The sequence below is a fragment of the Dromiciops gliroides genome, chromosome 2, assembly GCF_019393635.1.
Source record: "Dromiciops gliroides isolate mDroGli1 chromosome 2, mDroGli1.pri, whole genome shotgun sequence".
NCBI classification, from domain to species: Eukaryota; Metazoa; Chordata; class Mammalia; order Microbiotheria; family Microbiotheriidae; genus Dromiciops; species Dromiciops gliroides.
In genome coordinates this window covers 416,354,105-416,371,941 of record NC_057862.1, presented here as the reverse complement: position 1 = coordinate 416,371,941, position 17,837 = coordinate 416,354,105, and the positions used below count along the sequence as shown (strand labels likewise).

At 36.0% G+C, this 17,837-nt stretch overlaps 1 protein-coding gene across 4 annotated transcripts in view; it reads left to right on the top strand.

Annotated features, from left to right (window-relative positions):
* ANKRD27 (ankyrin repeat domain 27) overlaps nucleotides 1-17,837 on the top strand; it is an 86,068-nt gene that overhangs the window by 50,053 nt on the left and 18,178 nt on the right. For all 4 annotated transcript variants that reach the window (XM_043987459.1, XM_043987460.1, XM_043987458.1 and 1 more), the window contains exons 13-21: nucleotides 571-663; nucleotides 2,113-2,240; nucleotides 7,466-7,548; nucleotides 8,257-8,372; nucleotides 8,815-8,907; nucleotides 12,713-12,910; nucleotides 13,920-13,979; nucleotides 14,084-14,203; nucleotides 14,959-15,003. In XM_043987459.1, coding sequence (XP_043843394.1) covers nucleotides 571-663; nucleotides 2,113-2,240; nucleotides 7,466-7,548; nucleotides 8,257-8,372; nucleotides 8,815-8,907; nucleotides 12,713-12,910; nucleotides 13,920-13,979; nucleotides 14,084-14,203; nucleotides 14,959-15,003 — 936 coding nt within the window. The remainder of the gene's footprint in view (nucleotides 1-570; nucleotides 664-2,112; nucleotides 2,241-7,465; nucleotides 7,549-8,256; nucleotides 8,373-8,814; nucleotides 8,908-12,712; nucleotides 12,911-13,919; nucleotides 13,980-14,083; nucleotides 14,204-14,958; nucleotides 15,004-17,837) is intronic.

Genomic DNA, 17,837 nt, shown 5'->3' with positions numbered 1-17,837 from the left:
AAAGATTTTAAAGATCTTTTAAAATGAATTAAATATCTACTTCCATTCTGCCATAGCTCTAAATCTGGGGGTTTTAACCCCAGAGTCCTTTAACTTTTTAAAAAATATATTTTGTGGGGCAGCTAGGTGGCACAGTGGATAAAGCACTGGCCCTGGATTCAGAAGGACCTGAGTTTAAAGCCAGTCTCAGACATTTGACACTTACTAGCTGTGTGACCCTGGGCAAGTCACTTAACCCCCATTGCCCCACCAAAAAACCCCCCAAAACAAAAAAAACCAAAAATATATTTTGTTTACTTTGTTTGAACATAATTGTGATGCTGTGTATTTTATTTCATGCATTTATTTCATGAATTTATACATTATTCTGGGAAAAGGGCTATGAGCTTCACTAGATTGCCAAAGGGGTTCATGACTCAAGAAGAGGCTAAGAATCATATATGAGAGATAGAAGACTGTTTATCTTTTTCCTTTAGAAATTGTGAAGGTTAAGTAATCTTTGCTTTTATATTATCTCTACTATGATATATATCTTATTTGTAATTAAAAAGTGTTTTGTTTGTCTTCTAGGAATCTGAGGGGTTTAGTGACAAACTGTCCCTTAGGCAGAGAATGAACTTACTATCCCAGATGAGTTCAACCCCTATTGAATGTTTGTTTAAGGTAAGACACCAGCAGTTCTCTTTGATAGTTAAAGACAATGTGTTGTGGGTGGTGTTTTTAGAATCCATTATGATGACTCTTGTAACTTGGAATTATAAAGGCTGGCTTGGTTTTTACTAAGGCATTTATTCAGTACCTAGCACTATGCTGTCAGTCAGTTAAAAAGCACTTTTAAGTCCCTATTATGTGCTAGGCACTGTGCTAAGTGTGGGGGGATACAAAAAGAGGCAAAAATAGTCCTTGCCTTCAAGGAGCTCACTCTAATGGGAGAGACAGTGAGCAAACAAATATGTATAAGCAAGTTATATGCAGGATAAATAGGAAACAAGAGAGATAAGGCACTAAAATTAAGAGACTGAGAAAGCCTTCCTATAGAAGATGGTATTTTAGTTGGGACTTGAAGGAAGCCAAACAGGTCAATAGGCAGAAATGAGAAAGGAGAGCACTCCAGGCATGGAGGACAGCCAAAGAAAATGCCCAGGGTTGAGGATTGAGTGTTTTGTTCATGGAACAGCAAGAAGGCCAGTGTCACCAGGGAATAAGGTATAAGAAAATTGCAAAGGTTCTGGAGGGGAGGGGTCCATGCTAGATTATGAAGGGCTTTGAACACCAAAAAAAAGGATTTAGCATTCGATCCTGGAGGTGATAGGGAGCTACTAGAGTTTATTGAGTAAGAGAGTGACATGGTTGGACCTATCCAGTCACTTTGATGGCTGGATGGAGGATGGATTTAAGTGGGGAGAGATCTGAGGCAGGCAGACTTACCAGAAGGCTACTGCAATCATCCAGGTATGAGGTGATGAGGGGCTGCACCAGAGTGGTGGTAGTGTCAGAGGAGAGAAGGGGGGCGTATTCAAGATATGTTGCAGAGGTAAAATTGACAGGCCTTGACAACAGATTGGGTATTGGAGGTGAGAGATAGTGAAGTCAAGGATGACACCTTGATTGTGAGATGGTGGTGCCCTCTAAAACCTATCTTCTTAAGCTGTGGGTCATGACTCCATATGGGGTTGCATAACTGAATGTGGGGGTCGTGAAAAATTTGGCAACAGTATATATACCTACATACTATATAGATCTATATATCTGGAGTCATATAAAAATTTCTCAGGCAGAAAGGGGTCATGAGTGGAAAAAGTTTAAGAAGTCCTGCTCTAAAGTAATAGGGAATGTAGGAGGAAAAGGGTTTGGGGGAATGATAATGCTAAAATCTGTTGGGGGATAAAACTGAAGGTAGGGAATGGTGATTTCTGAGTACAAGTACATTATTTAGTATTTAGTCTAATTTCTTTTCCTCCCAATCCCCTATAACCTAAAGCCAATTAAGTACTTAAAAAGCTTTGAAAAAAGAGCCTTCCAACCTGAAAAATTGAAATCAAGCAACATTAGAATAATTTGCATTATTTGACAGCATTTTATCATGTCTCCTCTTTTCTGGATTTATTGTAGCACATTGCTTCAGGTAACCAGGAAGAAGTAGAAAAACTTTTGTGTCAGGATCACCATGATAAAGACACGGTTCAAAAGATGTGTCATCCTCTCTGCTTCTGCGACAACTGTGAGAAACTGGTCTCTGGGTAAGAGGGTCCTTTGGGATAACATGCTGCTTGGGAACACTTATGTTGAAAACATTGTTAGCTGGTATAACAGAAACAGCAGTTAAGTTTAAATATTAGCCCTTTCACTTATTAGTCATATAACCTTATGCAAACTTATGACCGAAGAAATAGTTTATTTAAGTTTTTTAAACTTCGTGTGTAAAATGGAGATAATACCACCTGTCCTTACATCTACCGGGTTATTAAAAAAGCAAGATAGATACAGAGAACATGAAATGAGACAGTGTGCATGAACGCTTTTATAGACTTTAATGTGCTGTACATATGTAAAGCACTTTTTTTTTCTTTTTTTTTTTTGCAGAGCAGTGAGGGTTAAGTGACTTCCCCAAGGTCACACAGCTAGTAAGTGTTAAGTGTCTGAGGTCAAATTTGAACTTAGGTCCTCCTGAATCCAGGGCACCACCTAGCTGCCCCTCTGTACACATGTTAAAAAAAAATTAATTGTTCTTTCTGGCTTTTAAGGGGGAAAAAAACCCTGCTTACATAGTAATAGGGTATATCATTTTGGTGCAAGAGCAAGTTTTTTTCAGGCATTTTCTGGAATGGGAACAACTTCAGCTTCAGCTTCTTCTATTTCCCATTACTTTTTCTCTTGTGACAGTACACTTGATAAAGATGCTTGTTGCTTCCTTGAAGCAGGACATTGAATACAAAGTTGATGTCCATCAATAGGGCAGTGGTAACAAAGAAAATTGTATTATATGAATATAATGGACTGTTATGCTGTATGAAATAACAAGTATGAGGAATGCAGAAAAACATAGGATGACATTAATTTTATACAAAGTAAAGTAAGGAGAACCAGGAAAACAAAACATGTGATTACTACATTGATGTAAACAAAGAGAAAGTTAAATGAAATTGAATATTGTGTAATTCTGATGACTAATGCTGAACCTGGAGAAGAGATGAAGAAATACTTCTCCTTTCTTTCATTGGAAAGTTTGAGGACTATGCTAGATAGGGTTGGCTCATTGGTTTTGCTTAACTTTTTTATGCTTCAAGGAAACATAAGGAATGGCTGAATTTGTCAGGGAGGAGAATACACAGAAATGACTATGTTAGAGGAATCAATAAAACGTTTTTTTAGAAAGTCATGGCATAGGGGCAGCTAGGTGGCGCAGTGGATAGAGCACCGGCCCTGGAGTTAGGAGGACCTGAGTTCAAATATGGCCTCAGACACTTAACACTTACTAGTTGTGTGACCCTGGCCTCACCAATTGCCCCCCAATTGCCTCACCAAAAAAAAAAAGAAAAGAAAAAAGAAAGTCATGGCATACTAGAAGGAGCTTTGGACTTGGAATTAGGAAATACTAGGTTCAAATCCTTATGTTGACAGTTCCTGACTTTGTGATGATTGGCAAACTCATATGCCTATGACTCTCTAAGCAACATTTTCCATTGAGTCCATTTATAGGGGCAGCTAGGTGATGCAGTGGATAGAACACTGGCCCTGGATTCAGGAGGACCTGAGTTCAAATCCGGCCTCAGACACTTAACACTTACTAGCACTTAACCCCAATTGCCTCAATTAAAAAAAGAGTCCATAGTTTGTCAGTTTTTTTGAGATTGTGTTAAGTTGTCTGTTCTTTGTTTTGTTCTGTTCTTGGCATTTTATATTTTTATAAGTACCCAGATGTTTCATTTGAATTGTCAGTTTTATTGGTATTCAGTTGGGCAAAATGATTTCTCATAATTTCCTTTATTTCTTCTTCATTTGTTGTGAATGTTTGTTTTCATTTTTAATATTGGTAACTTGGTTTTTTCTTTTAAAAATCAAAATAATGGTTTAAAATTTTTTAATAAGAAGTTCTTTGTTTTATTTATTAATTCAATGCTTTAAAAATGTTTATTAATCTCTGATTTTTAGATTTCTACTTTCATGTTTGAGTTTTAAAAAATTTGTTGATTTTCTATTTTTTTAGTTAGATGTTTAATTAACTGATCTGGTCTTTTTTATGTTGATGAAAGATTTTTAGAAATTAAATTTTTTCTCTCAGGACTACTTTAGTTGCATTCCATATATTTGGCATATCAATTGTTTTTATAATTTGTTCTTTGACCTACCAGTTCTTTGGGATTAAGTTATTTAGTGTCCAATTACTTTTTGTTTGTTTGTTTGTTTTGGTGAGGCAGTTGGAGTTAAGTGACTTGCCCAGGATCACACACCTAGTAAGTGTTAAGTGTCTGAGGCCAGATTTGAACTCAGGTCCTCCTGAATCCAGGGCTGGTGCTCCAATTACTTTTAAATCCTTTCTTTAATGAACCTTTGCTGATTATATTTTTTTTATTGTAGTCATTAAAGAATGCATTATATATATATCTGCTTTTCATTGTTGGTGAGGAATTTATGCCCTAAAAGATGGTCAGTATTTATAAAAGTGGTAGGTTCTGTAACAAAATATGTATGCTCATTTCTTTTCCCATCCAGTAACTGAAAGAGATGTAACATAGATGTAATCTCATACGTAGACTTTTTTTTTAGTATCCTACTAGTTGGTTTCCTTTGTTTTTTATTCCAGATCCACATTCCACACAACTGGTTCATAGTAGGTACTTAGTAAATGTTATTTGACTGGCTGACTCAATAGAGAAACAGAAAGGAAATGGTTGAAGGAAGAAGGAGGAATAAAAGGGAGAGTAGATTAATAGGGAGATTAGTCCTAAGGAAAACAAACTCTCAAGGATGTACAAAAATATTTATGTTTCTTTTTATTTTGGCAAAGAATTGGAAACTGAGGATGGCGCTCATCAGTTGGGCAATGGTTGAACAAGTTAAGATATATAAATGTGATGTAATACTGTTGTCATTTAAGAAATGATAAAGGGGATGATTTCTGAGGAACCTGTAAAGAATTGGATGGAATTAAAAAAAAAATAAAGATACAGCTGAACGGAAAAAAAAAACACTTTACAGAATTAAAAAAAAAATAAAGATACAGCTGAACGGAAAAAAAAAACACTTTACAGAATTAAAAAAAAGTAAAGATACAGCTGAACGGAAAAAAAAACTTTACAGAATTAAAAAAAAAATAAAGATACAACTGAATGGGGGAAAAAAAAACTTTACAGAATTAAAAAAAAAAAAGAATTGGATGAACTGAAGAAAAGTGAAGTGAGCAGGACCAAGATAGCAATTTCTGGATTGACAATAATATTCCAAAATCAAATAGCTTGGATTTTTTAAAAATTCAATTTTATTTTTATTTTTAGGTTTGCCTTCTTTCCTTCCCATCTCAACCCTTTCCCCTTTTGAGAAAGAAAACAAAACAAGACCCTATCACAACCATGTTTAATTGAGCAAAACAAATTCCTGCTTTGGCAATGTCCAAAAATAAATGTATCTCATTCACTCTGAGTCGATTACCTCTTTATTAGGAGGTAGGCAACATGTTTTATCATGAGTTCTCTGGAATTGTGAGTGGTTTTTATGTTGTTATTCTATAAGTTGTTTTCCTGGGTCAGCTCACCTCATTCACCATCAATTCATACAAGTCTTCTCAGGTATCTCAAACAGCCCCTTTGATCATTTCTAACAGTATACTGGTATTCCATTATAATGAAGTACCATAACTTGTTCAGCTATTCCCCAATAGTCTGACTCTTCCTCAGTTTCCAGTTCTTGCCACCATGAAAAGAGCTGTTATAAGTAATTTTATACATACAGGTCCTTTTTCTTTGATCTCTTTAGGGCATAGACTTAGTAGAGGTACCACTATGTCAAGAATATGTAGAGTTTAATAACTTTTGGGGCATAATTCCAAATTGCTTTGCAGAATGAGTAGACCAGTTCACAGTTTCCTCAACAGTGTGTTTTTCCACAACCCCACCAGCATTTGCCAATATCCTTTTTGCCAAGCTGATGGGTATGAGGTGGAACTTCACAGTTGTTTCAATTTGTATTTCTCTAATTAGTCATACTTTAGAACATTATTTTTCATATAACTTTTAATAGCTTGGATTTATTTTCCTTTGAGAACTGCCTGTTCATATCCTTTGACCATTTGTCATTTGGGGAATGTGTACCATCCTTTTAAATAAAGAATTATTAAAAGAAAGGCAAAGAGCAGTTGAATAAAACCAACCAATATATCCATTGGATCTGATAGTATATGCAATATTCCACATTCATGTTCTACCTCCTTTATAAATAAAAACTTAGATTAAAAATATTTTCAAAAGATGGAAATAGTGTATAATAGAGGGTTAATATGGGATGTGGCATAGTTCTGTAAGAGTAGTATAAAGAACACTAAATCTCAGGATGATTATAGCTGGTGAGGAAAGCTGGGAAGGATAGTTAACACATCGAAACAACAATGTTAGGGCACAAAACAAATCTTGACAGGCTAGAACACTGGACCAAGTGAAATAAGATGACATTCAGTAAGGATAAGTGTAATGTCTGATATTTAGACTTAAAAAAATCTTCCCAAGATGGGGGAGGTTTTGCTAGATATCAGTTAGTCAGAAAAGGATTTGAGAGCTTCAGTGGACTGTAAGCTTAATATGATTCAACAATGTGATAGAACAAAGAGAGCTAATATAATCATAATCTGATTTAGCTTCTTGGCATAGGGAGGAAAGAGTCTTGCCTTGGTCAGATCCCATCTGGAGTATTGACTTCAGTTCTGGGTACCACATTTTAGGAAGGATATTGATATTGAAGAGTATTTAGAAGAAGGCAGCTGAGATGGTAAAGGATCTCATGCTCACGCAGTATGAAAATCAGTTTAAGAAACTTGGAGAAGAGAAGACTTTCTTTCTTGAAGTGTTTGAAGGGCTGCATGATCCATCACAGAAAGCAAAACTAAGGGAGTCCTTGGAATTGTAAGGGGAAGCTTTGCTCTTAACATAGGACAGTGGTTGCTCATCTTTAGAGCGATTCCTCATTGGAGAAGGTTGCCTTGTAGGGAGTGGGTCCCTTGTCCTTGGAAGCATGTGAGCAGAAGTGAGGCAACCATGTGTAGACTCTGCAACAGGGGTTCTTTCTTGGGTATGGGTTAGATTAGCTGCTGCTAAGTCTCAGCCTTGAGACTGTGATTCTGTGATTATAAGCTTTACAGCTAAAAGGACATCACTGAATAAAATCCACTTGGACTGGGAAATGGCAGAATGATTCAGATTTTACCTGATGTGTCATTTGATTTGCTCTTTTTCTTCTCTTCACTTCTGGTATGTAGGAGACTGAATGACCCTTCAGTTGTCACTCCATTTTCCAGAGATGACAGGGGTTATACGCCACTTCACGTAGCTGCTATTTATGGTAGGTAGCCTTGTGCTTTCTTCTTGGTAACTGACATGGCACATAAAAGTTAAATGAATTCATTGATCAGGGGGTTGTCTATTTACCATATCAGTGCTCTTCATCTGAAAGAAGCCAAATCCCCTTTTAAAAATGCCAAATGCTTTGTCAGCTTGCTCTTCAGTTGCTTCAGCCTTGATGGCTCATGAAATGATCTCTGTCCAGCCTGAAGAGCAGGTTGAGAGCCTTACTGTAAAGCCCATGTTCCAGTATCATAATTAGTGTTCTGCAAGCAGCAGCTCTGCACCCTCTCCCCCGTCCCCTTCTCCATTTTTTCTGTAAGTTGAGAGTCAGATGTATCCAACTATTCTCATGACAGAACAAACAAGCCTTTTATTGCTCTGGACTACTACTTGCCAAAGGCTTTAAATTTTCTTATATTAGCTCAAAGAACATACATATTGCTTAAACTTACATTATTTTGCAAAACTTCTTAACTCAAAGATGTTTGAAAGAAGTGTTATGATTTTGTCACCTTGAATAATGTAGAAGTTCCGACTACTTTAGATATCAAAGCACTTCATATAAACTGAACCAAGAGGATGATAAAGAGGAGATAAAGTTGGGATTTCCTATTTCAGTTTGGAAAATATATGCCTCCCCTTAACTCTCTCCCATTCAGAAATGTAGCTTTTATATGTTTTGAAGCATGTGTTGTATTCTCTCTAGGGCAAGCATCACTTATTGATCTGCTGGTTTCCAAAGGGGCTGTAGTGAATGCAACCGATTACCATGGGTCAACACCTCTTCATTTGGCTTGTCAGAAAGGCTATCAGAGTGTTACAGTAAGCAGTTCATTGTTTCAGTATGGTTATGGATATTATTTAAATACAGAAAGAAAAAAGATACAGACAAGTAGAAGTCTATATTTGATTTTGTTGTTTTACCAGTGGTTTTTCCATAAGCTTCATTTCATTCATGAATGAGATTTTACTTCCTGTCCTGTCGCATCACCTTCCTTACACTAATGGGGGCAAGTAAAAGGCAGATCTGTTACAGTGGCATGTACATAGCTCTGGGATTAATGGCATAAATAGCTTGTATTGGGTTTGGAATAATATGGAACTTATAAAACCAAGAGAATCCTTGACCCTAAATAATTTAAAGAATTTAAGTTTGTATGTATCGTTTTGGTTTATGATGATACCTAAAGAATTAGAGCAGTATGTCATTTGCATTTATACATTAATTTTGGGGTGCTTATTGTTGACTCTCTTCCTTTTTAAGCTTCTGTTGTTGCACTATAAGGCAGATGCAGATATTCAAGACAATAATGGCAACACAGCTCTCCATTTAGCCTGTACATATGGTCATGAAGATGTGAGTAGTTATTTTCTAATTAAGTAGATACTCTGATGTATTAGGATTCTTATTTTGTTTTAAAAAGTGAAAAATGTTAATGTTGATTTTGAGTATCTGTCAATACCTGTCTATATTATTGTAGTAACCTTCTAAAATGTCTTTTCACTTCGACTCTCTTCATTCTCCTAGTTCATCTTTTATGCCAACGACAGAATTGTATATAGCATATGTATACTATATACATTATATAATTCTATTGTACAATTGTATGTGTCCTTATATATAGATTGCCTCATGAATTTGACTTCTTAGTCTGGCATTTAAGGCCTTCTACGATCTGATACCATCTTGCCTGTTATTCTTTCTGTTTGTGCACTCTACACTCCTACCATATTAAATTTTTTTTTCTCCCCAAAGCACAGCAAGAGTTGTCCCACTTACATGTTCATGGTATTTTCTGTGCTTGGAATACCCTTACTTCCCCTTCCTTTAGAGCACAGTTTAAATACCTCCTTCATGAAGCCTTCTCTGTTCTGCTCCCTCTTTTCAGAAATAACTTCTCTCTCAGATTTTTTTTGTTTTGTTTTGTTTTTTTGTTTTTTTTAGGGAGGCAATTGGGGTTAAGTGACTTGCCTAGGGTCACACAGCTAGTAAGTATTAAGTGTCTGAGGCCGGATTTGAACTCAGGTACTCCTGACTCCAGGGCCGGTGCTCTATCCACTGCGCCATCTAGCTGCCCCTAAGAATTTTTTTTTTTTTTTTTTTTTGCGGGGCAATGGGGGTTAAGTGACTTGGCCAGGGTCACACAGCCAGTAAGTGTCAAGTGTCTGAGGCCGGATTTGAACTCAGGAACTCCTGAATCCAGGGCCGGTGCTTTATCCACTGCGCCACCTAGCCGCCCCTCTCTCTCAGATTTTTAAAAACATTTTGTTTTACTACTGTATTTTTCATGTCATACTGTATATTATAGTTTGTTTATGTTTTATCTTCCTTATAGACTATAAATTCCATGAAAGCAGAAACAATGGCTTATCTAAAATTTGTATTTTCCTGTAACTCTGAGGGACTTATGAAGATTGCAGCCCATCTGCAGAGAAAGAACTGATAGTATCTGAAAACAGATGGAAACACATTAAAAAAATTTTTTTTTTCATTTACTCTTTGACAATTCCTTAATCTGAAGTTTTGGTTTTTTTTGACTGTTTTCTCTCACAACTAGCTAATATGGGAATTTTTCCATGACTACTCATGTATAACTTATTTTGAATTGATTGAGTTCTTGGGGGTGGGGGGTGGCAAAGGAGGGGGGAAGAGAAGTTGGAACACAAAGTTTTTTAAAAATTGATGTTAAAATTTTGTTTTTACATATATTTTGGAAAATAAAATTCTATTCAGAAAAACAAACAAAAAATTTGTATTTTCCAATAGCCTTTCCTATGTTATGGTGCTCTGTGATTTGCAGGCATGATAATCTTCCCTAAAAGAAATACAGCCTGATCTTCTCTTTTTGCTCTTATTTTTCTGGCCCAGTATCTCTGGCCTTTGACAATACCAGTCCAAGACACATATACTTATGTGTAGTAACTCAGTGACTCCACTGAGTAACTGCTACTCAGTTGTCCAGTTTGCATGTCACACCATGATCAATAAGTGTTTTTTATCCTTTTTTCCTCTTACATTTTTTCTTTTCAATTTTTTTTCTTTTTCTTTTCAGTTCTAAATTCTCTTCCTCCCTCCACCTTTCCCCCACCTCTTAAAAAGGTAATAAATGTGATACCCATTGTACATATGAAGTCATGTAAAATATTCCCACATTAGTCACAATGTGGAAAAAATCCAATAAAATATATATGTTTCAATCTGTACTCAGGAGTCCATCAGTTCTCTCTCTGTAGGCATATAGCATTTTTCATCATGAGTCCCTTTTAATTTTCATATATCACTGTATCGATCAAAGTAGCTAAGTCTTTCACAGTTACTGTTACTATGTATAGTGTTTTCCTAGTTCTCACTTCACTTTGCATAAATTCATATAAGTCTTCTCAGGTTTTTCTGAAACCACTTCCATCATTTCTTACAGCATAATAGTATTTCATCATAATCCTTTACCATAACATATTTAACCATTCCCCAATTGATGGGTGTCCCTTCAATTTCCAAGTCTTTGCCACCACGAAAAGAACAGTTATAAATATTTTTGTACTTATGGGTCCTTTTCCTTTTTCTTTGATCTCTTTAGCATACAGACCTAGTAAGGGGGATTGTTGGGTCAAAAAGCATAAACCTTTTTTCTTTTTTCTATTTCTTTGAGGGGCAGTAAGGTTTAAGTGACTTGCCCAGGGTCACACAGCTAGGAAGTGTCAAGTGTCTGAAGTAAAATTTGAACTCAGATCCTCCTTAATCCAGGGCTGGTGCTTTATCCACTGCGCCACCTAGCTGCCCCACATAAACTATTTTTTAGCCTTTTGGACATAGTTCCAAATTGTTCTCCAGAATGTTTAGACCAGTTCACAGTTCCACTAACAATGTTTTAATGTACCTATTTTTCCATATCCACGCCAGCATTTGCCATTTCATTTTCATTTATATTAGCCAATAGGATGTTTGTGAGGTGGTACCCCATAGTTGTTTTAATTTGCACTTCTCTAATTATTAGTGATTTAGAGCATTTTGTCATGACTATTGATTGCTTTGATCTCTTCTAAAAACTGCATGTTTGAACATTTGTCAATTGAGGAATGGCTCTTATTTTTTATAAATTTGGCTCAGTTCCCTATATTTTTGAGAAATGAGACTTTTATCAGAAAAACTTGCTCTTGATTTTTTGCTCCAGTTTCCTGCTTTCCTTCTAATTTTGGCTGCATTGTTTATGTTTGTGCAAAACCCTTTTGATTTAAAGTAATTAAAATCATTCATTTTACTTCCCGTGATCCTTGCTATCTCTTGTTTGGTCATAAACTTGTCTCTTATTCATAGATCTGATGGTTACTTTTTTCCATGTCCCTTAATTTGATTATGATACTCTCTGTATGTTTAAATCATGCACCTATTTTGAGCTTATCTTGGTATATGATATGAAATGTTGGTCTAGTTTCTGCTAGACCACTTTCTAATTTTCCTAGCAGTTTTTGTCCATTATTGAGTTCTTGCCCCAATAACTGGGATCTTTTGAGTTTATCAAACATTAGGCTATTGTGGTCATTTACTTCTTTATATTGTGTACTTAATCTATTCCATTGGCTAATCACTCTTTTTCTTATCTCATTCCCCACCCCACCCCCCAAGTCCCATAGATTAAACACATTTTAGAAATACAGATTTCACCCAGGAGGCTTTGTCTTATTTCAAGACTCAATGGGATTAGTGGTAGAAACATTATTTTCCTGGGTTTAGATTTGGGATAATGTGGACTGTTTTGTCCCCAAAACACAACAAGGACTCTCCCACCTATGATGCCAAAATGCAATTTTGACCCTCAGTGACTTAAAGGACTTAGATTTTTACATACCAACATAATTCATATGCCTAGTTTTTTTTTTTTCATCCTTAGATGGTGACTCTTTCCCTTTTAAGATGCCACTTTTGCTCTGAAAGGCAAGTGTGGTGCATATGGCACTGCACCCTCCATATTATGTGCATTAAAAAGAAAATCTTACTCTGAAAATCTAGAGTCGTTTTAAATTTAATGCTGTATTTCTTGCTCTGTTATCTGATCACTGTATAGAATTAAAAACTTTTTGTTGGCATTACTAAGTGATGGAAGAATTTGGGAATAGAAATTAAGCTTAACATTTTTGTTTGATGCATCCCAATTTCTTTGCAGTGCGTGAAGGCTTTAGTCTACTATGATGTGCATTCTTGCAGACTAGATATTGGTAATGAAAAAGGAGACACTCCTCTTCACATAGCTGCCCGCTGGGGCTATCAGGGCATCATAGAAGTATTGCTGCAAAATGGAGCCAGCACTGAGCACCAGAACCGAATGAAAGAGACACCACTGAAATGTGCATTAAACTCCAAGGTAGCATTTTTAATCTCTGCATTTTTGAGTCTTTATGATTTGTTTCTACAGATTTATCTTTTGTATTCTCTCACAAATAATGCAGACATATTTGAGGACAGAATTTGGCTCACAAATGCTTAGTTGCATTTGGATGTTAATTATTAATGCACTTCACTTATTTATATTTTCATTTTCCAAAGTACCTTTCTCAGTGGAGCATCAAGGGTTTTAAATAACAAGGTAAACCCTTCCTGCCCAAGGCATAGATTGAAATAGGAAAAAAGGAAAAACACAGCTCTGAAAATCTTGACAAGGTAGAGTAGGAAGTAAGGGACTGTGTACCAAGTGCTTAAAGATTGAGTTCCTTTTTACTTAATTCTCAGTTCATTATAGAGACTTTCCAGTTACCCTGTCATTTCTATAATCTTCCCTAAAATGATCATACCATTTTTTCGATTTTTAACATAAATAACTTTCATTCAAGTTTCCATATATTTGTTGTTTGAATGTAACTTACTTTCTACTTATAGCTATTCAATTGGGTTAATTTTAAATGTCAAGTGTCTGAGGCCAGATTTGAACTCAGGTCCTCCTGAATCCAGGGATGGTGCTTTATCTACTGCATCACCTAGCTGCCCCTAAAGTCTCATGTTCTCGCTCAGGTGCAGAAGTCTTTCTAGCTGTTGTTTTTTCCTTTTGTGTTCTCTTCATACATTTAATATTTTAGGGAAGACCAAGATGGAGTGGTCCAGAAAGCTTCTCTATGGCTTCTTCCATTTGCATTTCTGGAATTTGAGATTTTTCTGTAATTTTCTAAGTTATGCTTGTCAACTTAAAGGTTTTTAGTCTCTCCCAACTCCCTCCTTTTGGATTTTAGTTTGTAGACAATAGTTCATCTTGGAGAGATCACATTTCATACAACAATGTAAAATTAAATTGGAGTTCTGTGATTCTATTAAAATTTTGGATGACTTTTTTGTTGGTTCTTATTTCCCTTCAGTATTTAAAAAATTTTTTTTTAAACTAGATTGTATCTGTCATGGAAACCAATTACCTTGCCTTTGAAAGGGGAAAAAGATCTTCTGAGGTAACTATATTGACTCTTGTTAGTTTAATCTTCAACAAAAACATCACTTTTCTACTGTTTAGTGATATGGGGCACTAAATCCTGTTGTCTTTTCTTTATTATAGTCCCCTGTTCGTTCTCCTCTATGTTCAGTGGACTCCATCAGTCAGGCCTCCTCGATCTCAAGCTTATCTTCAGCTTGTGCAGACTTAAGACAAGAAGAAACAAAAAATAATTATAAAGAGGTGAGGTTTCTAGAAAGTTTGGCATTTGGCTTTTTAGGGCAGGACTCTGCAATTAGGAGCTTTCTTATCTAGCAAAGATAATATATTAAACAGAATAAGTATCTGACAAAGCTGTCCATTTAACCTATATCTCAGAGTAACACAGGAAGTGCACCTATTTCTGTGGTGTCATCAATGATATAAGCTCTGAGATGAGCTCTGCTATGTGGCATGTAGAGGTAAAAACATTTGTTTATAGTTAACTCTGTTATTTACTATAGGGATAGTCTTCAGTGAACATTTACATAAAGATTTCTTTTAGCTTGCCCCCCAATATAATACATAGCCTGTCACATAATAGGTACTTATTAAGTGCTTGATAATTGGTTGATAATTCTGAACCATCTCTCACCTTTCTTCAACCTGTAGTATTAGTTTAAGTTAACATGATTAAGAATGCAGATCTACTACCAAAAGAAATCATATTGTATATTCTAAAGTGTATTACAAATGCCTTTTGGATTATAAACGCTATTGCTAACCTCCCTTACCATCAATAATTGAGAGTTGATCCTGAACTTTTCAGTAAGCATTTATATTTCACAAGGTGATTTAAGTTATCATATTCTACTTAAAAACTTTCAGAAAATAAGAACATATATGCAATGAAGTTCAGGGTTAATGAAAGTCACTGTGTATTCAGAATCATTGAATTTTAGTATTACAAAAGCCATTTGAAGTACCTTGTCTGATTCAGTCCCCTCCTTTTTTTAAAGGTAGAAAAACTTTTGAGAGCTGTTGCTGATGGAGATCTAGAGATGGTAAGTTCTTAGAATTACCTTAAAAATAGAAGATTAAGAGTAGGAGGGGCATGGCTGGAGAGTCCTAAACAGGAGAGATCCCCAGCAGGAGGAGTAGGGCTTTTTCTTCTTCCTGTGGCTTTTTTTTTCTGACTTTCCCCTTCCCCCCTACCTCCAGACCCTTGGTAGGTCACTGTTGTGGACCTTGGCTTTTGAAACTTCTTTTCCAGAGGAGGAAAGGCAGTGGCTTTGCCTAAGTTCTCCCCCAAACCCCTCCAGATATCTTCAAATAATGCCATAAGACAATTCCTGTAGCTGAAGAACCTACAAAAGGACAGGGTGAAATAATTTTCCAGCCAAAGAAAGCTTAGAAGTGACTTTGCCCAGGGTCACACAGCTGGTAAGTGTGAAGTGTCTGAGGCCGGATTTGAACTCAGGTACTCCTGAATCCATGGCCGGTGTTTCATCCACTGCACCACCTAGCCGCCCCCCCCCTTTTTTTTTTAGTGAGGCAATTGGGGTTAAGTGACTTGCTCAGGGTCACACAGCTAGTAAGTGTTAAGTGTCTGAGGCCGGATTTGAACTCAGGTCCTCCTGAATCCAGGGCCGGTGCTCTATCCACTGCACCACCTAGCTGCCCCATCATAGTTTTATAAAAAGATCTTGTATGATCTTAACATATTCTTAGCATATAGGAGAGATTGGAGGGAACACCTTTTAGACTTTTTGTCCCATGAAGGCAAATGCCTTTTTGCAGTCAGTCAATAAACCTTGCAAAATTATGTATTCATTTTGCATCTCCGTCAGTTGTTTGACTACAAAGAAGTAGTCTGTTATAGGGAATTGTATAAAAAAGCTTGCCTGTTCCTTCTTATGTTTTCATCAAAGATACCCTCTCTTTGTGTGTAGATCATTTTTACAAAGATTTTTTTTAAGTAAACACGTGTTGATAATTACTTATGTTCTCTTCATTGCCTTTTGGGATATTAATATCGTCCATTATTTTGATATCTTCTTCTCCATGAAATATCTTGTAAAAATGATTGCTCAGTGGTGAGGCCAAAAAGAGCCAAGACACTGTCTTAGTTAACAACACCTGATTTTTTTGCAAAGCAGAAAGACAGCAGCCATGGACAAAACTAGTTTAGAATGCAAACTCATTTGTGAAACCCCACAGAGGAGGATTATGAATGATATTGCCTCCTAAAACTGCAAAAAGTAGGTAGAAGTGAAAATGTCTGCAGAAGCTTGATACCCACCTGAACTACATCATCTCAAGATGACTCAGAGTTGAAACTGGCAACAAATAAGCATAAAATGGAACAAATTTCCAGTGTTTCTATGACGATTTTTCTTATCAGTGACTTCTGAACCACCACTTTTGGACATTAACTCTTCAGTACTATATGAAAAGTAGTAATAGCTCTTTTGAAGATAAACTCTGGAAGACCGTAAGTGGTGATACAACTCTAACACAGCTGCCAAAATAATCTTCCTAAGGCATAAATCTGACAGTATCTCTGACCTTTTCAAAAAGCTTCATTGGTTCTTATTGCCTCTAAAGTAAAAAAAAAAGAACCCCATAACCTAATATTCAGAGCTCTCCACAGTCTGCTTCCAAACTACATTTCAAGCTTTCTTTCATATTCTTCTCATTTCCTGTTATACTCCATTTTTCTCTGGCCTCTGGATTTAATAATCCCATATTCTGAACCTCTTGAGAGGTTTTTCCCTATGCTTGGAATATATGTATTTCTTCCTTACTATATTCTCATTGAAATAATTTTCGTTTTCAGGGCCTACCTCTTGTTCCGCAAATGGTAAAGCCATTTTTGTTTTCTCCAGTTGAAAGTGTTCTCTTTCCCTGTCAAGTTTTCCTAGAGTACTTTGTATCTCTTCCAGGCTCAGTAGACATATAGTAAGGTAAACTAATGTAGTGCTTTAAGATTTGCAAGATGTTTTATATACATTCTTATAATAACAACATCTGATACTTATAATATAGCCCCTACTTCAGTGCCAGGCACTGTGCTAAGTACTTTACAGTTATTAACTCATCTGATCTTCACAGCAGCCCTGGGAAACAGGTGCTATTTCATCACATTCCTTCCATCATATTCTACCTTGTACGTGTATTTTTTGCTTTCCCTCCTAGTACACAAGGGGACAGTATCATTTTTAACCTTGAATTCCTCCATTCTGGCAACAGTATCTTGCACATAGTAGGTAGGTAATGTTTATTAAAATGAAATGTTTAAATGGGAGGAGGGCTTAAAGGGTATATGTGATTTATTTTTATAAACTAAATATTTACTAGTCCTTTTTATAGAAACATTCATTTTATAGGTTATTATATTATATTATAGATTATTAACATTTAAAGGGACCATGGAGATCGTCTAGTTCAACCATCTCTATTTATAGAGACCCAAAGAGAAGTAATTTGTTGGCTAAAGTTACACCCTAAGATCAATTCACCAAAAAATATTAAGCAGCTAATGTGTGCAAGGCACCGGGAATAGAGAGATCAATGTGACACATTCCCTGCTCTCAAGGAATTTTCAATTTTATTGAGGGAAAGATGTATATGCAAATGATTATGATACAAAGGAGTATCAGAATACAAAGGTTCAGGGAACATACTATAAGAAATTTAATGGAGAGATCAATAACTGCAGGGATCAAAGAAGGCTTCATAGAAGGGATGGACCTTGAAGGGAAGGACTTCAATTGATAGTAATTTTTATTAAGCACAGATTTGATCATGTGACTCCTTTATTCAGTCAAATCCAGTGGTTTCCTATTGCTTCTAGGATAAAATATAAACTCCTCTGTTTAGTTTTTAACTACTTCAC